At 30.3% G+C, this 23,151-nt stretch overlaps 2 protein-coding genes and 1 pseudogene across 3 annotated transcripts; all 3 read left to right on the top strand.

Moving 5' to 3' along the window:
* The first annotated feature begins 1,599 nt into the window (after positions 1 to 1,599).
* LOC114421942 (probable mannitol dehydrogenase) lies at positions 1,600 to 5,007 on the top strand. The gene is made up of 5 exons (XM_028388083.1): positions 1,600 to 1,760; positions 1,826 to 1,939; positions 2,910 to 3,423; positions 3,978 to 4,131; positions 4,654 to 5,007. Exons 1-5 carry the CDS (start codon positions 1,675 to 1,677, stop codon positions 4,854 to 4,856), a joined length of 1,071 nt encoding a protein of 356 aa, XP_028243884.1. The 5' UTR covers positions 1,600 to 1,674; the 3' UTR covers positions 4,857 to 5,007.
* LOC114424764 lies at positions 4,338 to 4,456 on the top strand (annotated as a pseudogene).
* A 5,735-nt stretch (positions 5,008 to 10,742) lies between the features above and the next one.
* On the top strand, positions 10,743 to 14,330 carry LOC114422709 (WD repeat domain-containing protein 83-like). Of its 2 annotated transcripts, XR_003668717.1 has the most exons (9): positions 10,743 to 11,010; positions 11,170 to 11,272; positions 11,754 to 11,861; positions 11,963 to 12,072; positions 12,242 to 12,349; positions 12,425 to 12,470; positions 12,775 to 12,906; positions 13,627 to 13,904; positions 14,103 to 14,330. XR_003668717.1 is itself a non-coding variant. In XM_028389196.1 (8 exons), the coding sequence occupies exons 1-8, from the start codon at positions 10,802 to 10,804 to the stop codon at positions 13,708 to 13,710; spliced, it is 900 nt and encodes a 299-aa protein (XP_028244997.1). In that variant the 5' UTR covers positions 10,743 to 10,801; the 3' UTR covers positions 13,711 to 14,330. The 2 variants fall into 2 exon arrangements, 1 of the variants encoding a protein (XP_028244997.1); XM_028389196.1 differs by having other exon boundaries at positions 13,627 to 14,330.
* Positions 14,331 to 23,151: the final 8,821 nt, after the last annotated feature.

The following is a 23,151-nucleotide window of genomic DNA, read 5'->3' as shown; positions in this document are numbered from 1 at the left end:
AATTTATAAAATTATAACATTCTATTTTTACATTTAATTCAATTTATATTAAGTTAATTTTAATAAATGTACGACGTATAATATCAAATAATATTATTATTTTTCTTAATGGAAAATTGATTGAAATATTTAACAAAAATACCACTCATCTTTTATATAACTCATTTTGTATAAGTATTAATGAAATATAAATGATCTACTAGATATTAAAATAATAATTTATGGTATGTATTATTTGATTCTAATAGTTTGGAAATAGTTTATTTAATTATTATTTTAAATTATTCAAATGTTGTTTATAAACTCTAAACATTATAAAATTGAAAAAATCTAATTTTATTTATAATATAATTGTAAAATAATTGAATTATTTTATCATTTTATATTTTAAAATTGAAAATATATTTAAATTTCACATAATTTAATTCTATTAAAAAATTTAAACATATTTTTAATACAATTTTAAATAAAATAAGAAATATTTAAACAAAATGTAATAAAAAAAACAGTTTTATATTATTAGTTTTTGCAAGGGTCACTATCAGTTTTATATTAATAAGTGTTATACAAAAGTTTATTCTGTCGTATTTTTGCTAAGTTACGTTAAAACATTAATAGTTAGAAACTTTGAAAATATTCGATTTGATGTGATGCTACATTTGAATATGTGATATTCGTTAAATTTTTGTCGGAGATCACTAAATAATCCAAAAACAGTAATATTCATTTGTGATTAAGAACGTAGAATCCATATTTTATTGAATTTGGACGGTGAACCTAAAGGGCACTAGAGACAGATATGAGATATTAGTACTGTTATTTATTAGGATTCCGTTACTTTAAATTATAAAGTGTATGAAAATTTCCAACAAAAAAAAAAATAACGTGTATAAAAATAAAAATGTTAAAAAAGATAAAACGTTAGCTCTGTACTGTAGAGAATTAGCCCACTAAAAAAAATACTGTATAGAGTTAGTCTTATAGTATTTTTTTTATATTATGGGAATACCTTGTTTTTTAGAAAGAAAAATAAAATTATAACGCGTATATTTTTATTAGCATTCCGTTATTAAAACAGTCAATAGAAAATAAAAGTAAAATAATAAATAGAAGAAAAAATATATATGACAACAATAAAGATATATCTTATAAACCAGTAGTAAATAATAAGACACTGATAAAACTATTTCTTATATTCAATAATTAAATAAATAACAAGATATTAATGAACAGATAGGTAGTAGTAAAGCGGTCAATAGAAAATAAAAGAAAGATATTTTTTTAACTTATATCATTAATATTATGACATATGAGTAATTTTTTTATTAATATATATTAAAAAATTAAAATAATGATTATTTTGTAATATTTTTTTCTTCTTACAATTATTATTATGAGATGGAGGCAGAATAAGTAAGAGATTAAAATGTATATGGAGTATTAAATAATAATGCTGTAAGTTATTAATGAGAAACCGTTTTTTTTATATAAAAAAATACACATTAATTAAAACTATTAATGAAATGAATAAAAAAACAATAAGAAAATGAGTTTCCTGAAAGTGAAAATTCTCGGAGTGTGTGTATATAGAGACTGTGCCATTGCATACTGGGACATCATTAGCAAATAGAAGAGCAAAGAGAGTGAGAAAAGAAGGAAGAAGAAGAAGAAGAGATGGCAAATGAACTACCCGTCAAAGCTTTTGGTTGGGCTGCTTCAGACACTTCTGGCACCCTTGCCCCTTTTCATTTCTCCAGAAGGTTTTTATTTATCATTTTGATCTCATTCTTTGTCCATTTTATTATTGATCTCATCTCACGTGCAGGGAAAATGGCGTCGATGACGTCACTCTCAAGATTCTCTTCTGCGGGGTTTGCCACTCTGATCTCCACACTCTCAAAAACGACTGGGGTTTCACCACCTACCCTGTCGTTCCTGGGTATCCTTCTCTCTTTTGTCTTTTATTACAAGAATATCGTTTTAAAGGTTACGACCTGTTCCTTTTCATTTTTTGACTTTTTTCTTCTTCCCTCAATCATAGATTTGGGGGTAGTAATATAAATTATTATATGCTATCTTACATCATTGAGTTTGAATGTGGTGGGACACATCCAACAAACACCACGCTCTTCTTCATCCTTGATCCCACAACAGTTGTGATTTGTAATTTCTATCTTAATTGTTAATTATCATCTTTTATCTTTGGATTTGGGTGTTTTAACGGTAACGGGGAAAAAAATTATAGGGATCGCCGAACCCTTCATAAAATAAACACCTAATTCTAAGCGCACATTGTGTTTTACACATCACCTCACATGGACGGTGTGTGTCTATATTTTATATTTTATATTGATCTCACATTACATTAGGCATGTGTTACTGTTACACAACTTAGGTGTGGTCGGAGTAAAAGGTAATTTATATACAAATTTTATTTATATTTCTTGTGTGGTAACTATGCAAAGCAAAACATTTGCAGAATTTATTTTGAAATTATGTAATTTATATTTTGATGTTTTAATTCTAAAAACAAGTTATTCATATACAATTTTTTGAACTGATACAAAAGCTATTTATATATAACCTCAACTCAAAATCAATTCTTTAACATGAAACTAAACCTATGATTAGGTCCGTTGATATTTCAATGTGATTTTGGATGTTTCAACACGAATCCAGTTTACGCTGGTAATGATGCAATATTCGTTTGTTAAACTAATTCAAGTAAATTAATTGACTTTATTCTTTTTTGAGTTTGTCATCCGTGATTTATAGGTAATAGTTGAAGGGCTTGCACGTGTTTGTGCAATTGTGAACCCTGGAGATAGTAATACTTGTTTTTGAAGGTAAAAATCAGGATGTCTTTGAGTTTACCATGCATATTTACTTTTGTTTTTGTGTTTTTCCAGGCATGAAATTGTTGGTGTTGTGACAGAAGTTGGAAACAATGTGAAAAACTTCAAAGTGGGTGATAAAGTTGGAGTTGGTGTGATAGTGGAGTCTTGCAAGGAATGTGAAAATTGCCAACAGGATCTGGAGAATTACTGTCCCCGCCCTGTGTTTACCTATAACTCTCCTTATTATGATGGGACACGAACCCAAGGTGGTTATTCTAACATTGTGGTCGTGCACCAGCGTTATGTGCTCCGGTTTCCTGAGAACTTGCCCCTTGATGCTGGTGCTCCTCTGCTGTGTGCTGGGATAACTGTGTATAGCCCAATGAAATATTATGGGATGACAGAGCCAGGCAAACATTTGGGAGTGGCAGGGCTTGGTGGGTTAGGCCATGTTGCAATCAAACTTGCTAAGGCTTTTGGGCTCAAAGTTACTGTCATTAGTAGTTCTCCAAACAAGCAAGCTGAGGCCATTGACCGACTCGGGGCTGATTTTTTCCTTGTTTCATCAGACCCTGCAAAAATGAAGGTAAGTGAGATACAAGATATAAAGAGTTTGAAAGAACTTGTTTCATTTGCTTCATAATGCAGTTCTATATGAGTTTTGTAAGGATAATGGTATTCGTATGTTACTATTTTGTGCTTTGCTTGTTATGATTTACTATTTTGCAATGGTAGTCTTTTACTTATTGCCATATTTCAAAAGCTATCATCAAATAGTAGAGTTACTAGCAAGAGCTAAGGCTAACTACCGTAGAGAAGTGAAAAAAGGTAGTAGAATAGAGTTATTTGAGACTACCTACCATTACCCTGTTGAATAGAAAAAATAGTATACAAAATGTTCTGAGTGACTTTGCAGCTGTAGTTAATGTTAGCCATGAAGTGTGTCTCAACACGAGAAAACCTCACCCCAGCTGATCAATGGGATGGGATATACACTATTCGAGCACTTTATTAGAATATAAAAAACGAACCTTGGTTTGCATCTCCATGATAACCAATAGTAAAATAATTGATTATTTTACTATTGATTGTAATTGCTGATGACGATGTCTTTGTAAATTTTGTTTGTATTCTATGCAGGCTGCTTTGGGAACCATGGACTATATCATAGACACAATTTCTGCTGTTCATTCCTTGATTCCACTGCTTGGTCTGCTGAAGCTGAATGGGAAGCTAGTTACTGTAGGGTTGCCTAACAAACCCCTTGAGCTTCCTATCTTTCCTTTAGTTGCAGGTAAGCCATCAATCATATTCATCTGCAATATGGTACAATGTAGTTTCATATGTTATTTGAAGTACTAACAGAAGGTGAATAGAACCTGATTTTAGCACAAGTTGTTCCTCACAATAGTTGCTTGTGTAGATGACATGTATTCAAATTTAATTAATAGTTGCTCGTGTCTTTCCTCAGTTTATTTAGTATTGAATGTCATACAATGTAAGTGCAATCATACCAGTATTAATGCATCAGATCCCAACAAAACTCTACAGTTAAGTGTGCTTGGACGAAAGTAGTACTAGGATGGATGATCTCCTGGGAAAGCCTCATCTTGCACCTCTTTAAAAAAAATGTCATCATACATTGTAATCCAAACCAAGAATGAGTCTCCAGCCTGCACATCTGGAATGAAAGATTTATTGTTGTAGCTTATGTTCTATACTTAAAACTTGGAGCAGGACTACCTATTTTCACAGTAAAAAATAATGGTGCATGGATTTTTGGCAAATGAAATGTTTTGTTATGTGACATACACAGGACGAAAGCTTATAGGGGGGAGCAACTTTGGAGGGCTGAAAGAAACTCAGGAAATGCTTGATTTCTGCGGAAAGCACAACATAACTGCAGATATTGAGCTGATTAAGATGGATCAGATCAACACAGCCATGGAAAGGCTTAGCAGAGCTGATGTGAAATATCGCTTTGTGATTGATGTGGCGAGCTCTTTCTCAAGTTTTTAGAATCCACTGTGATTCTCCAACTCTTTGCATCATGTGTCAGTATTTTTGAAGTAGTTAAGATTGGTGGTATTAACTAGTCTATAAGATGTTGAACTTTAAAGATGAGAGCATCCGCTCTTCAATTAATAATACTTTGGGTTTTGAATTTACATTATGTTCCTTCATCTTCATGAAGTCGTAGATTAAGCGTTTCATTTTTTGGGAATAAATCTAAATTGGTCATTTGAAGTTTACAATCTTTTAAAAAATTAAATAAATTCAACTAACATTTTTAATTAGGATGAAATTAGGTTCTTTTCGTTGTATTTAAGTCGAGAGGGAGTATCACATTAGCCTCTAATCTTGTTTTGCCACCAATTTATTTTCTAAAATATTTAAAATGTCGTTATATTTGGTCTTCTAGAGGATTATGGTAGTAACATAAAAGAATATATTTAATTATTACTTTGTATTTATGAGAGACTAATTTGGTGATTTTTCTTTTTGAAAATTTTATTCAGGTTAGCATTTTAATAGTTATAAGTTTATTTAAGAATTAATTCATTTTGTCCACTATTTTGCTATTATTCTTTCTTTTTGTTTCACGCCACGCGGAATAGTGGTGGTATCCATCTCAATCCAACCGGTTATGGTCGGATTTTATACGACACTGGATTTTGTGTTTCTGAATGAAGAATATCTCAGATCAGTATTCTTATTATTTGATAAAAAAAATAAAAAAAATATTCAATGTTTATAGTATAAAAGAAAAAAATTAAAGAAATATTATAGAAAAATTAGAATGATTGTAAATGAAGAATATTATAGAAAGATTTAGAATTATTCTATGAAATGCGTGTAAGGTTAAAGTATATTGTTTCTTACATGATATTTTATAAAGAACTTTGATTTGTACATTCTTTTAGATTTTTATTTTTTTTTGTTTGTACATTCTTAGGCAAATAAAAATAAGTGAAAATGATGTTTTGTTTAAAGAAACAACTAACATCATGATATCTGCCTTTGCAACAAGAACTTAACCAAACGGGATAACGGATACTTCGAAAATCAACCGGTTAAGAGAACTAAAACTTTTTTTGCATGAAAGAACTTAACTAGATGATGGAACAGTGATGCTCAATTGTCCAAAGTTAATTGAAATTATGATTGAAATAAAACGGTACCACTAGCCGGCACGCATATTGCTTGCGATATTCCCATTTTGGTTCACATCGTAGTCAATTGAAGTTAGTGGAAAATGGAAATCCATCAACAATCTCCAAAACAGCAAATAGAATTAGTCAATTAGAACTGAATAGTAAATGAGCAAAAAAAATAAAATTATGCCATATAATATTCTTTATTTTCTCGCTTTATTTCTTAGTAAATATGTAAAAAAAATATGAAGGTAAGAGTATTTTGACTATCAAAATATTAATTAATTAGTTTAATTTAGATATATTATGAAAATGCAGATTTTTACACTCTTAACCAAATAGAAATAATTTTAAATATAATTTTTGAAGTAATTATCATAAAATAAATTTATATTAAAGAAATAAATCTATGCACAGATAATATGAAAGTTAATAATTTTAGATTATTGTCTAATTATAAATTGTAAGTCATACTTATCATGATTTTTAATTGGTTGATAGTTTTTAAAACAACAAATACTTTTTTTTATTAAAAAATGACATTTAAAAAAATCAGAAATAATAATAATTGTAGGAAAGAACTGCTCATAATCAAAGTAAATTGTTTATCATCCTTGATGAAGAGATAATAAGGCATACTTCTAACCTTAATGCGTCCATAAAAAAAAAAAAAGTAAACAGCTGATTATCGAGAGATATGAACATCCAAAGGTGATCTTAATCCACTGAAGAGTAACCCCGATGAATTACAAGTAAACATAATAAATTATATTTTGTGAACCATGGTTTGTCCCAAGAGAAACATGCCACCTCGTTTGATACAAATTAAACTCTCAGGAAGTCACGGTCTCAAAATGATGACAATGGAATTTGGCTCCGAGCACGTAAAACTTCGTTAGATGTGGTCATTAGAATATTCTTCAACTTATAATGATTCTGCAGGCTATACCTAGTACTATATATATATATATATATATATATATATATATTCCCCTCTCTGCGTATAACTGAATCACCAAATTCTAACAACTTTATCTTGAGCAGAAATCCGCATTGAGGTAATTAAACTGAAAAATCTCGTTAATTCATTTGCTTAAATTAAATTTACACACTATACTAATAAATTATGTGGCTCCTAATATATTCATTATTTATATACCTTGCAGGGCTATGATTATTCATGTGGGTTGTGGCAGGTTTTGTGCCTAATGTTACTTCCGGGGTGTGCATTATGCAAAGTGTTCGGGGCACACTCTAAACGTGCCACCACACCACTGTTATACTTATGTTTATAACAATTCACTTGTGTATTATAATAATTCTGCTCTGGTTCCAAACATAAGGGACAGATGGTTCCAGTTAAATGGTGATCCATGATGTGGAGGCCTCCACTGTGAAGATTTATGTTGATGGGGTTCAGGTTTATGAAGCCCTGGGTCAGGGGGAAGTTCCCATTTTTTCAAATTTGGTGTCTACACACAAGATAATCCTTCTAGTGATATGGAGCTAGGTGGAAAGGAATTAGAGTTCTAAGCAAGTCTTCATGATTGTGCTTGTGCGCTTTGGATCTATATTAATTTCCTTGTATCCACGAATTTGATCGCGGGTTTTTAATATATTCGATTATTGAAATAAAAGTTTTGACCTCTAACTACAAACATGGCTCATTTTAGTTATGCTTGCTTGGCAAATATATGTAATTATATAAATTTCACACACCCTAGGAGAAAAACGACTTTAATTCTAAGCTAGATCATTTCATATTTCATAGCTTAATGAAAAATGGGCAATGCACATTTCCAGATGAGGTCTTAAAACACTATATATAGGAAAATGACATAATAAATGAATTCTATTCTATCTTTAGTTACACAAAATGATAAGAATCAAACAACACATTTCATTCCCGAGGTTGGTAGGCGAAGCACGCACTATCCATGATTCACATAATTACAATAAAAAATTTCCCTGATCAACAGAAGAATTTTGTTATATGGATCAAACATAAGTAGTGTTCTAAGTGCCTATTTCCAACGAAAATCGGAATCTGATCTGGATAACATCATTTTTTTTATCATTAAACAGCCCTTATGATTTCTTGTGTATTTACCTAACGAATTTTGGTGAGTAAAAAAGGTGTAACTAGCTATTACGAAAGAAAGGGGAAATTATTGTCTAAACTTAGCAGCAATGAAACCATTTCTATCGCCATTGGAAATTGATGAACCTAATTATTTTTAAACTAACGATCACAAAATGTAACCTGCATATGTATTGTTGAGAAATCATCATACTTATTCTCCGGTCGAATTTAAGCTAACATGCTTTTAAGATTCAAATTGGAAGAAACTGAATTTATTCCATAGATACATAAGATAAAACCATTCATCCTACATGGGAAAACCATGATTCAGTCTAATTATCAAAGCAAAAAGGGCTTCTCCAATAAGACACTAAATAATTATTTAATAGATTGGATTGGCGGGTCCATCAGTAGTAGGGGCCAAAGCTGGGCTTGAAGCAGCAGCATCACAATAGCCACGTATAGAGAGAGCTTCATGGTAACTGTAACCCAAGGAAGTTAGCATTTCCGGCCAGCAATCATGGGTTATGACCCTAATGGCACAGCAACAGTTGGGGCCAATATCAGCTTGACCGTTGATGAAGAAATGCATAATCTCATTGGAACATGATTTTAGAACAATGAGGTTGCTCCAGCACTCCACGTGGTTCTCTTTTGGGCTCTTCATAGCCAAGTCCCTTGTTGCTGTTCCATATGCAAGAAAGCATGCAAGGGCCAACAAGAATACTCTATGTTTCAGAGCCATAAACTGGAAATTGATACTTTTGTGGCGACTTTTCAAGATGACAGAAAAAAAACTCTTGTTTCTCCAACTACTTATACTATTAGTATTTCATTTCTCTATTAATACATCATTAATTTATTTGATCAAAGGGGGATTATAGAACTGTAACTGTGGGGATATGAAAAGAGCATAATTGCAATCTGCCTTCATTTTGCACGACCTTACAATTTCACTTACTTCCACCAATAGTTAGGGCAGCCATGACAAATAAATCTATACTTATGTTTTGATCAAATATGAATACGAATATATGTATTATTCAAACCATTTAAGTGAGAATAAAGATGAGTATCAAATTATATCCATACCTATACCCGTCATATTATATTTTTTGTAATTTTTTTATCACAACATACATATATATATGTAATATATATATATGATTTTATTGTTATAATTTTTAAAAATATAAATCAATTAGTTTAATAGTTAAATAATTAAATAGCAAACTTAAAAATAATCATTTAACTAAAAATATAATTAAATTCTTATTTTTTTAACTTTAATTTATTTATTATTCATTATATTTGCATATCGTTTGAATTAAAATATGATTAGAAACTTATATTATTTAAAAATATATAAGTAAATTAAAATTATAAAAAAGAGTGTAATGAGTTACTTGCGAATATATCCAAATCCAATAAAATTTGATGGATATGAAGATGAGTATTTAAATTATAAATCTACATCTTTTATACTTACACTTGTACTCATTTATATTTGACTTGTCCGTTATCATCCTAAGTTAGAGAACTTAATTAATTTCAGCTTTATTTCGGGACTTCCTCTCTTCTTGATTTTATTTCCATATAATTAATAATTAATACAAATAAAATTAACTTGGATAGTAATACAACAAGAAAGAAGGCTAGATTTTGTATGGATGGTTTCAAGTGGAGTTATTAGTAGGGTGTTGCTATTGGCCCCTACTTGAAGGTAAGAAGACACTTTTGACTTTCAATTCAAAATTCTTGACCCCTCCCTCTTCTTCCTTTCTTCCCTCTACTATGTCTTCAATCTTTCCTGGCACCCCCTTCTCTGTGCCCTTCCCCCTTCCCAATCCTTCCATCTCCTTTCCCTTTTGTTTCCCCCCTTTAGTGCCCCAATGCATTGGTAATTTTCTTTTTTTTTTTTATTTTGTGTTCAACGGAATTGTGATTTAAGTCTACAACTGGATCACATTTTTTGTTGTGTATTTTTTATTTATTTTTAAATGACACAATGGAATCGCTTTGTGTGTCTGAAGAAAAATCACAATGAAATCGCTTTCTTTTCCTTTTCATAAAACTAAAAACCATGCAATCTCCTTTCGTGCTTCTACGGTTCTACCTTAATGGTCGAGGCCACCCATATATATATATATATATATAATCATTGGCAAACAGTTTGGGAGGCTATGGTTATTATATAAGCTTAAAAAGCTCCGCTCCAGCAAGTCATACAATCGATTGAGAATTCTTTCTGGTACTTTCAATAACATGACAAATCAAGCTTTTAGTCTTGAATTCAAATCACATCAGAATGATAATTGTACATGAATTATCAATAACAACATGATAATAACCCAATTTTGTTAGTAACAGATTTACACATTGCTTTCCAGCAGTAAGTCTGGTCTTTTTGGATTGGTTGCCGTCAACTAATTAGCTTTGGCAGCTTTCAGGTCTGATGCCTTCTTCATTTCATAATTTTGGAAGCTTGACGGATAGGGTTGTGCAGTGAGGGAAGGGGGTGCTGACCATTACAGAAAGAAGGGTAATTTTGTCCTTCACCTATTATTTTGGAAGTGCAGGAAGTAATTCCCTTAGTAGTGACTTGGATATTTGGCCCAATCCATTAAAAAACTGGCCCAGTAAAAGGGCTTGCAGAGAACATGGGGTTTCATTTCCCCGAGCGCAGTGAAGAAGAAGAAGAAGAAGAAGAAGAAGAAGAAGAAGATATGAGCGTGGAAGATCTTCCTGGGAAAGAGGTAAACGTGCTGAAGGGTCACGAGGGTGGCGTGTTAGCCGCGAGGTTCAACGGCGATGGCAATTATGTTCTGAGTTGCGGCAAAGACCGTACCATACGCCTTTGGAATCCTCACCGTGGCATCCATATCAAGACCTATAAATCCCACGCTCGCGAAGTCCGCGATGTCCACGTCACACAGTACTCTCTCTCTCTCAGAATCATGCATGCATATTCGGAATGCTTCAATTCTTAGGGTTTTGTACTTTGAACTGTCATGGAATGTAACTGCATTGGTTTCTTTAGGGTCAACACTAGACTAGTTGAACTCATAATACATTATTTGCATGTTATTATTAGGGACAACTCCAAGCTATGTTCCTGTGGTGGAGATCGACAAATATTTTATTGGGACGTTGCAACTGGACGTGTAATTAGGAAATTTCGTGGCCATGATGGTGAGGTGAGCTATTACTAACTTCAGTCATTTATTTGCTCCTGCTGCCTGAATGCCATTTTACTCTTCTGACATATAGCGCTAGCTAGCCTCTGTTCAGATTAAAAAAAAAACAACAACTTCATTAGTAGTTAGAGGAGAAGAAAATAGCCAGAATAAAATTAGCTACTTTTAGCTTATGGAAAAAACTTATTTCATTTTTTCTTCTCATATAAGTGTTTTATCCAAACATGGCCTCATACGTACTGGTTCCTGACCTAATGCTAACACCTTCGACAAAATCACCACTAATTTTTTTTTATTTTCTCAAAAAACACCATCCATTATACAATGATAAAATTAAAAATATAGACTTGAGATCATTGTGAGTTAAAGTGGTTTGGAGCTGTTGATGATTGTTATTGTGATATATGTAGACCCAACCTTGAATCCAAAGTAGGGTATAGATTTATAGTTTCTGATTGATAAATAATTTCTTCTTCTGCAGGTAAATGGTGTCAAATTCAATGAGTATTCATCTGTTGTAGTCTCTGCTGGCTATGATCAATCATTGCGTGCTTGGGACTGCAGATCCCACAGCACAGAGCCAATTCAGGTGGGATGGTTTCATCAAATTACTCTCTTATGTATTTTTTTCTTCTAACAGTTATCAATTACATGAAATAGTACTAATCAAGAGTTTCAATTGACATGCAGATTATTGACACATTTGCGGATAGTGTGATGTCTGTTTGTTTAACAAAAACTGAAATTATTGGAGGAAGTGTTGATGGAACTGTTCGAACATTTGACATTCGTATTGGCAGGTTTCTTGCAAACATAACTTTGAGACCATCATTTGCTCTTCTTTTGTAATTCATGTTTAAAACAGTCTATCAAGTAACGCAGTACAGTGCTGTTGGACACTTTTGTTGTAGCCATAAAATTTGTTTGCATTGTGAAATTTTTACTGATGTTCTATTTTCTATTCATCAGAGAAACATCTGATAATTTAGGGCAACCTGTCAACTGTGTATCAATGTCAAATGATGGTAACTGCATTCTAGCCGGTTGCTTAGACTCTACATTGCGTCTTTTGGACAGGTATTTTTATTGCATTTTTGGAAAAATTACTATGTGTCTGTATCCCTGCAATTTTCATAGTCCTTTCTTGTACAGGTCGACAGGTGAACTGTTACAAGAATATAAAGGACACACTAATAAGGTTAGTCCTGCAGATGCCTAAAACTCATTTTAGCACTTCCTATTTTTTAATGTTCTGCATGTAGCTTTGTTTAAAGATACAGGACCAGGTGCAAGCTCCCAAAGAATTTGGGATACAAGTTGAGATTCACTATCATTTATATACCTGCATTTCTGGACTACTATTTATTGTTTCATGCAATTGTTCATTCTTAAAGCATTTTCTTGTGTGATTTAACTTTTAAGTAACTTTACATGTTACAAACTTTTTAATTATTCATCTTTTTTTTTTGAATATTTGACCCTTTCTATTTAACTACCCTCAGTCTTACAAATTGGATTGCTGCCTTACCAATACGGATGCTCATGTAACTGGTGTCTCTGAGGATGGCTTCATTTATTTCTGGGATCTTGTAGATGCATCTGTTGTTTCAAGATTCAAGGCTCATACCTCAGTGGTAATTTATTTTCACTAGTTTATTCTTTCTGGAATGAAGCTTTGCAAGGGTGATACTAAAAGGACATTATAGACCTTTTCTTCATTAATAATTTGTCTTGAATCATGAATATGGCTGCTTCAAATTTTCAATTCCTCCTTAAGCCTCAACAAAGGAAAACTGATGGCTTGATGCCCTTTTATAAAAATTGCTGTTTAATAATTATGAATTTTCATTTAAACCATATATGATTTATCACACTCGTTCATTATGATTTAATTGATTTCTCACAATTTTTTTGGCATTGTTTTGAAAACCCCGCATGAAAATTGTTATCACAAACACTTGATAGTTGAAATAATATGGTAACTTTCTTCCAAAACAAAGATTCTCTCTCAACTTCCCGAGCAGTTATTCTTGATGGTACTTTGGTCTGTTGCTGATTATGTTTAGAGGAACTTTGTTATTTCTTTAACTTATGTTCCTTATGCTATATTTTATTATTGTCAGTTTCAAGTCTGATGATAATTTCATCATCATTACCTTACACTATGGGGTGAGATGCTTTATTTTGTTCCGAAAATGCCTGCATGTTGCAGCTGGGACTGATGGCATTTTGGGTTTTATAATATGATTGTCGTTTTACCTGTAGAGATGCTAAGGCTTGTGCATAGGTTTCTTTTATTTAACAGCCTTTTGAAGGATGTGAGAATGATATAATGCATGTGGGTTTTTTGTCAGGTAACAAGTGTTAGTTATCATCCAAAGGAAAACTGCATGGTAACTTCTTCTGTGGATGGCACCATTAGAGTATGGAAGACATAAGAACAAAATGCAAACACTAAGCTTCTATGGTGTGTCCACGCGGTCCATAGCAATACCAATTAGGATAATGATGATTACATGTCCGATTGCGTTTGGAGTTCACGGACACGATGTTACTTCCAAGTTATTTATAATTCTTCGGCAGATTTTGACCTATAATATGTGCTTTTCATGTGGAAGATGGTAAACGCAAGGTGAGTTAGTTGGTTGCAGCATCTATACGGTCAAATCTCACACATTTTTTGACTTTTTGTCTCCAAAAGGGATAGGGTATTGTTCACTTGTGTCCATAAAAGGAAAATGATTTGTATACTATCCGTTATTTTGTGAAAATGAGGTTGTATTGTATCCGTTTTGGAGTTTTTGATCTTGGGTTTTTTTTACTGGTATAGTTGGAAAACTAGTGGCTGCGATGCTCTTATGTAGTTACAAATCTATGCTGTGATTCAATCCATGGCTGGTGTTTTTCCAGTGATCTAATCCACAGCTCAAACGGTGAAACTCTTGCAGCCAGTTTTTCTAATTTGTGGGCAAAATCATTTGGGAAAAAAGACTCTTTTGTTATTGATGTAGACTTAATAATTTTTTTACGGTTTATTGACATTTTTCGTTTTAGTTAATTGTATAGGTTTTATTTTTTTTTAATGCTCAGATTTTTTTTGTTGTTAAATAAATGTTATCGGAGTGAACGATTAATAACAGACGATTGAAATAGGACATGTTCAACCTAGTTGTCTTTTCCGCTTGTCAATTTACTTAGACAAGTATATAGACTTTTTTGTTATATTAACACTTTTGACAATATAAAACGTTACCCACTTTATAATCATAGTCACAATAGATGTGTAAACTTCTAGAACCACTTTACTATAGACCCTAGCACGAAAATTTTGATCAAACTTCGTCTGTTAATAATTTATTTATAAATCAACCGACACGTCGGCGATGAGCCACCACGTGTGCTTTGTGTTTCTGTTTGGAAGCAAAGTAACTCAACAACTCATAGTTGATCTTGCATCTGGCTAAACGTGAGCCAAATTTCAGTAGCCAAACAAGTTATAAACATATATTGCTCTTGTTTTTTATTATTTTTTTAGTCTAGCTGTCGCACTTTCCTGGCAAGAAGGATTCTCTTGTACATGTGGCTTGCAATTATAACAATAATTATAATAGTGACAGTTATTGTCTTTATCATAGTCATGATTGCATCTTGTAAATAAATATTTACCGATTTTTATATTGAATAGAAAACTACTATTTCAGAATAAACATGTCAAACGAACACGGTTTAAACATCAATTTATCCGGGTAAAGTTTTTCTTTCTCAGGAACGTAATTAGTTAAGAAAAAAGAGTTAGTCACAACTTGTCGCTGTGGTACATATTGGCAACTTTAACTAAATTTGGCTAGTTATATTCTGATGCTTGAGAGACACCGTACAGTTTGATAGAATTATGTAATGCGTATAATTTCCGTATCTCGCGATGATATGTTTGATAGCTGTTTGATGCCTTAGAATCATTGATATTATTTAAGTCTGATTATTGACAAAAATATTTTTTTATTTATTTTATTTATTTTTTGATCGATCTTTAAATTAATTAAAATTTATTTTTTTAATAAACTGAAGAGTTAAAAAAAAAAAAGTTAGAAGTTTCTCATAAATTTTAGAAATTAATTAGTAATGACGTAAGTGAAATGCAAAGGCTTTAGGATCTTGATTTCGATGCATGTTATATTCCTCGTGGTCAACACAGATAAAATATTGTTCGATGGACATGTTATACGAATCTAGCTTATGCATATTGAATAGAGTATTGATATTGATATACTCTAAAAAGTAGGTGGTCTGTCTAATTTTACATTTCAATGAACAAGGTAGAAAGAAAGACTTGTATATGGCGTTGTCCAATTATAATAATGAAGGCCCTTTACTTGTTGTGGTGTAGAACCTTTGTATTTTTATTTAAAGAAAGAAAGAAAGAAAGAGATATTTTTATTTATTTATAAAATAACAAAGGACAGGGGGAGGAGCACCGACACTTTTGCTAGGTAGCCAACGTCCAACAAATGATCTATATATCTGAAATGACTGGTCCATTATGATTATGGAATGTAATGACTCAATTTTATTATATTTATTTTTTCTTTATAAATAAAGAAGCCCCATTTTTCAGTTTTGTTGTGCCTTAACTCTTAATTGAGTAGTAGCTAGTAGTAGCAGGTTGCAGTTGCAGGAAAGAAAGCATTGAACCCATGGCATTGATGCTAAGTTCGTACAAAAGAGAGGTTGTAATGAAATTGCTAGGCTGGAGCCATCGATTCTACAAGTCAAATATCTTTGCCCGACATTGTGTCCCAACCCCTTTTTTTCTCTCTATAAAACTCTTTTAGATTTGGTGTGTAATGTGTTATGTGTTATGTGTATAGTGAAATTTGTGTTTAGGGCATCGCGTGGTTCACAGTTCACTTTCCACCCAACACAAGCGAACACATTGCCAGCTGTTACCTCTTGTTCTTCATGGGGCCCACACTAAATTATGATATGACTTGCTCGGTTGTCCCTGGCCCCACCTCCTTCACATGCTTTTTTAACGTGGCTTGTTGTTATTACAAATACAAGAATACAAGATCATAGACTAACCCAATAATTATTATAAATGAGTTTTGTAATTAGCAGAACTTGCCTTTTTTCCATAATGCACACTTTATTTTTCAGGTGATGTCAAATATGGAGGATGGAAGATTAATAATTGTGCTATAGGAAAAAAGAAATTGCTTAGTCTTAACTTTTTGTTATTTTACATTGAGGATTGACTTGTTTTAATATTATCCGTATGTTATGCCAAATGATTAAAAGTTTGATTGAAGTAAAAAAATAAATATATATCATCATATATGATGCCTCAAACCACAAATCAAATTAAAATTCAATAATTATTAAACAATGCTTCTTCGTCTTCTTTTTCATTAATTCTTTCTTTTGGTTGTTTTACTGAAAAGGGAAGGCCGTACTAGCTTTAAGATTTTCTTTTCTTCTCTTTTCTTTCCGTAGGAAAATGACCTCGTGACCATTACCTTCCGTTGTAGACCCTTTTGCGTTACCATGACCATTCACGTTGGAGATAGGCAAACGTTAAAATTAGCATTTCATTAATTGAAATTTTGCATCGACAAACCAATATAACACATTAATTAAGGTGGGATGAAGGTCTCGATCGAGTCCATTTTATGAACCTAAATCTCTGTTCTTCCTGGTGCCATCCCTTTGCTTAAAGACCTTTATATTCTTCATTAATTAAAAATAATATAGATGTGACTCTAAATTAATTATTATAAAAGTTAATGATTTGTAATTATATAACTATTTATGATTGAAAGACCTTCTAAAAATAATATTTATAGCATAATATTTATAGCATTAGTGTATTTCAATTGATTTTTTTTCATTTATTTATTTTGAAAAATACATTATATATCTGTGTGTATCTGTTAATAATTTAGATATTTCCTTTGCCTCTATTAATAACTATTAAATTATTTAACCGAGCCATTGTCTTGTTTATTTTCCTTTTCTATTATAAATTTCCTTCAGAATTTTGTACTTTATTTGCACATTTCTGATTTTTTTTATTAAGAGATAGTACTTGATTAGACTTTTTGTATTTGGTTTTTTCTATTTTTCTTATTTTTTACAATTCTTTTTTTAATTAGATGAGTCGGTATGTAAATCAACTCTCTTAACCTATCAACTCATGGTGGGTTAAACTAAGTTAAATGTTTTGTTACTTCAAAATAAATAAAAAAATTTAAGTTGAGTTAAATAATTTGTGATAAGCTAATATAAATCAGTGGGGTTATCATCAAGTGTATAAATCAATTATCACAATGTTATTCTAGTTAAATTAATAATTTTAAATTAAAGTCTTAAATATATAATTACATTAAAAATTATTTTAACGTCGTAATAGTCATATATGACTCGAGTAGGAATGAAATATATGTATAACTTATAAAAAAAATCCACAAGGTTGGCTCCCTTGTCTTTATTTTATGATTTTGTACAATACTTTGATGAAACTTAATATAGAACAAGTGTCTTATTTTAGTCATTCAAACATGTAACATGTGATGAAGTTACATTAATCGTTTATTTGTATGAAAATAAAATAACCAATGTCACGTGTTCTACTTTATGGATCAATTTAGCATTATTTTATAGTATATGTTTGGAGGATTATAATAGCATTCACTTCAACTTTAAATTAAGAGTGTAGTAGCAAATATGTAGTGTAATGCAAATTTATCTTTCAATTTACTTAAATTTAAAATAATATAAAGCATAAAAAAGGTTTGGAAATACATAAAAAATATATATATGTAATTAATTTAAATAAATAATATAAATAATGCTGAAAAAGATTAAATTTTAAAACACTAAAAGAATTGATTTGAAAGTATGAGAAACTTATATTAGAGATGAAAAAAAATCTTATACTATAAATTTAAGTTTTTTTTTTTAAATAAGGCGGAAGAATGAAGAAGCACTCCCAAATTATTATTTTTTGTGAAAGTATTTATTTTTTAAACGTGGAAATGTCTCTCATTGAGCCTTCTTATTTTTTTTTCACATGATGACTTCATTGTTACTTAATGATTATTTTTATAGTTTTTTTTCAAAAAGTAAACCATTAATTAATTTTGAGAATTTCTTTTATGTTAAAATATTACTCTCTCAAAATATGGAGTAAAATTTTAAAATAATTAATTATTTAATAAGGGATAAATTTTGTTTAACATAGGTAAAAATTTAAGTTGAGCCTTGATATTATCATATTTCTATAGAAAAATCCTCAATGTTGCTTTTTGGTGTTCTGATACTAGTAATTACCTCCTCATACATGTATTTTATAGCTCAAATATAAGGTACTCGAATACTTTTTTCGTTTGTAAGTTTTCCCTAAGTTGATAAAAAGTTATCTTTAATGGTTAAGAATACTTCTCATTGATCATCTTTAAAATTCTAAAGGGGAATTTGATAATTTCGGAATTAGGACATACTAACTGCACATATGTTGTCAGTCTATAATTATTTTGATTTTAATGTAATTGGTACTTAAAATATTTTCCAAATTTATTGAAATATTATTTATGGAATATATTTAATGTTTAAGCATCAAATTAATATTCTTAACAATTTAAAACAATTTTCTCACTGAAAATGAGCCCCAATGGTCATGGGTATTTTGGTAATTTTAAAAAAAATCTAGACATTCGTAGAAATTTTATGATTTTTTTGATATTGTAGTTAATATTCCAAGTGTAAAACGAAGTTTCTATATTTTTTACAATATATTTTGGCTAAAAATTAAATCCCAGTTAATTTGATGACATTAGGGATATTTTAGTAATTTTGTAGACTCCAGTCTAAAAAAAATAAGAATCACATTCCGATAGTACTCAATAATTTGAAGACAATGGTGTGTGCTAGAGTTCCTTGACTCCATTTATATTTTTAAATTAAATTCCAAACAATTCGAAAAGGAAATTGTTCGAATTTGAGATATTACAGAGTCTTGAAGAAACTTTTAGAAAAATAATTTAATTTTCATTTTGATCCCTATTGAGTATTGACTTGGGCGCAAGAAAAAAAATAATTCATTTTGCTCTCTAAGTATTCTATATTAGTCCCTAAACGTTTCTTCTTCTTTTTTTCAACAAAGTCCCTAAATTTTTCTATTTGGTTCGTTAATGTATCATTTTAGTTTTTGCTGACGTCCATGCAAAAAGATTTTTCTTTTTTACTATCATTTTGGTCTATGAGGCTATCTCCAATGCAAGACCTTTCTTTGAGTTGCTATCCGAGTCTTGTTTGTAAATATCAATCATGTTTTTCTTTTCAATTTAAACATCTTCTATCCACAGAAAAAAAAAAATCTCCTATTCAACACAGCTACAAAAGTAACTACATGGATCCCACCAATAGCTCTACACTGATTTTTTTTTTTTTTTTACATTTTAATGAAAAAGTAAGAAAATGGCCCACTATTTCAAATATAGATATTGATTCTTATTTAGGGACTGCGTGCTTGTTTAAGAGTGATACAATACTTCTCCAGCCCTTATTCACCAATAAGCACTGATTCTCATTTATGAAATACTGTGCAAGATTTCTTCATTCGACTTACTCTGGAACTTTGAATTTAGTTGTTGCTAATATAAATATTAGATGCCACGTGAAAGACCACCTAAGAGGATGACTAAATAAATTACTAACAAAAATATGACATTTGACAATTTCTAGAGTTTTTTTTTTTAATCGACAAAAGCTAAATATATTAAATGGTACTAGAAGTACCCAAAATCAAAATACAACTATACTGGATAATCAATTCCAGATTGCAACCCCGGTTAGCTTATAGTAGTATTTTTTATTCACTTAGAGTTATTAATGACTACTAACAAAAGTAATTTTCTTTTATATAATGCAGTATTATAATAAAAAAATCTTTAAAGCACTAAAAATTAAAATCTAAAAATACTAAAAGACTAAACACTTAAATAGTCATACACTTTTTTATCTTTCAACAATCAACTTACCAACATCTCACACTTTTAAAGATAATTTTGATGGTTTACTCAAAACTAAAAAGACTTAAGTTAAATGCATAACCGTGACATTCAGTTTAAAGCGGGTAAGACTTTACGCCTTTACGTTACGGGATTAGTAGAAATAAAATTAAATTCAGGTATTAATTAACATTTTTTATTTCTTGGGAAATAAGCATAAAGGGCCTAATTAATAAAATAAAAGCATAGATAATACTAATGCATGGCACTACTACGAAGGTAATCATACGCAAATCACGATCACAGTTGTTTTAACGTGACGTGGACTAGCTTTCATAAATCGTCGAAAACGACATTTTATTTATTTATTATTCTATCGAAATATCACCACCGACAGCGGACGCTGCCCATGTGGCATAAAAGTCGTAATAATTATTCCAATAAAAATGCCAAAAATGAAAAAAATAAGTAATGAAGCATCGCATTATCTTATTCTTTTAGGCTAACTAGCAGGACATGTTTTATACTAAAATTCAATCAATGTTTTACTCTGATACTTATTTTCATTTACTTTCGAAGTGATTAAATTTATTTATAATATAATTAAAGACTTTAACAATGTATATTATCTCGCATAATTATTTAAAACATTATTATTCTTTTAAATTTAAAAATACTAAATACATATAGTTCTCTCTCTCTCTCTCTCTCTATATATATATATTATGTTTTTATTTTAATTCCTCAACTTATATTTCCTAAGGCACATTTTATAATGATAAATGGTGTGTTAATTTGGTCAGCAAGCACAGCTGGAAATTACGTATAAATTCTTATTGACTTGAAGTCAGATGAGAATAGTTGAATGCATAAAAAAAAGAGATGAGAATAGTTGAATATAGAGAAAGCGAGGGACAATTATGGATGGGTTGGCTAACCCACGTTACAGGTTAAAACTTAAAACAACTACTAACTAAAAGGTTAAGAATTAAGCCAGTGGACCCAAAGTCAATCAAATATAGATCTAACCACCCGAACCCTTTTTGCACATAGAATATATATGAAAACTATATAATGTATACATTATTATATGTTTCACAAACTCTAAATACGAACCTATTGTTTAATTACCTCGTGGAATACTCAAGTTGGTCATTGGAGTTTTTCCATTTGTTTTGTTTTTCTTGTTTTAAATAAATTTGTACGATGAAATATTGTAGACAAAATGCAGAGTCGACCTAACATTTTCGCAGGCTGAAAAAAAAGTTAAGATTTGGTTTTTCATAAAACAATTTATTAGATTAGTATAATTTTACTTGACATTTATCCTTTAGATCCTTAGAATTTTTTTAAATTTAATTTTGAAAATAAATTTATGCTCCCCACTTATTTCCACATGTAATAGAATGTCAAGAGAAAAAAAAAGGGATTAGGGGAAACCATTCCGTTATTATTTTAATAATAACTTTGGAGCATTTATAATGTTAATAGAAAATATATTAGGTATAACTTTCAAATAATTATTATATTATACATGTCAATTTATAAATGATTGATCGAATAAAAAACATTTATATTATCAATGTGTTGTACTTAAATTCTTAAAATATTAAATAATAGAAATTGTACATTTTAATTAAGATTAATATGTATTGAAAAGTTAACCAAAGAAATCAATAAAATGCTTGTTAATTAAGAAAGAAAAAGATAACATGAAAAACTTATTTTTAAGGAAAAATATTTATTTAAAAATTGTCAATTAACTAATTCATATTTTTATTATTATTTTGTGAGAAAATCAAATAATGTTAATTACAAATACATCTTAACCTTATTTTTTTGGAAAGCTAAAGTAAGTGTTTACTTGCTTCATGGGTTAGCTTTGACTACATGTGAAGGAATTATATTTTAAGAAAAACTAACCAATTAAATTAAAGCACATTTGTATATGTTTTTTATTTTTTAAATAGGTTTCTTAATATTGTTTCAAATTCAGTATCTTAATCTAATTAAAAGGCTTAAGGTAGTAGTGTAATGTCGTGCAATACTCATACAAATAAGAACGATATATTTAACTGACACATACTACAAATAAAATTAATAAAATTAATTTTGGGTTGAGAAACAACAATGTGTTATGTGAAAAAAAAATCAGTATCTTAATTTAATATAATTTAAGTGGGCATTTGATTTCAGTAAAATGTGAATGTCAACTTTAAACGGTTACATTCTCAAATTAGTTTGTGTTAATCGCACGTAACGGCCTTTTTGTTCTTGGGTGTTAGTGTGTCAAGTTGCAGTAAATTAAAAGGTAAACATGTTCTTCTTGTCTTGATGGTATGTTAGGGTCAATAAACTATTGACATGCTACATTTTATTAATTTCCGGCATTCTATGATTTGATGTAATGTAATATATTTTATTTATTCTGAGTCAATGATTTATACTTTATGTGTGCATCTCATGCTATCATCCCAAACATATTAGTAGTAAATGTATGTTTGCCGATTTGATAAAATAAATAAGAAGTAGATGAAGCATGATTCATCGTTTATGAAAGAAAAATAAATAAATAGTAGTACTCAGAAAGAATTAGTCAATAATTGAAGTAAAAAAATGATGTGTAAGAAGTTCTGGCCATATATTTAAAACATATTTTTATTCACGGTGTTTGGTATGAAAAATATTTTCTACATTTTTTTTTTGTAGATGCATAGTTGATGACCTGATGCTATTTTATTCATAGTGGAAAAAGAAAACATATGACCAATATTATTTATTTGGACGGTTGTGGTTCTCGTAGATTTAGTTCGATGCTGTAATTTAGAAGTACATCCAATGCAGGCTTGAACTTGTTACGCAGTTGAATTG

The sequence above is a fragment of the Glycine soja genome, chromosome 8, assembly GCF_004193775.1.
Source record: "Glycine soja cultivar W05 chromosome 8, ASM419377v2, whole genome shotgun sequence".
Taxonomy (NCBI): domain Eukaryota; kingdom Viridiplantae; phylum Streptophyta; class Magnoliopsida; order Fabales; family Fabaceae; genus Glycine; species Glycine soja.
This window is presented reverse-complemented; position numbering and strand designations above follow the sequence as displayed.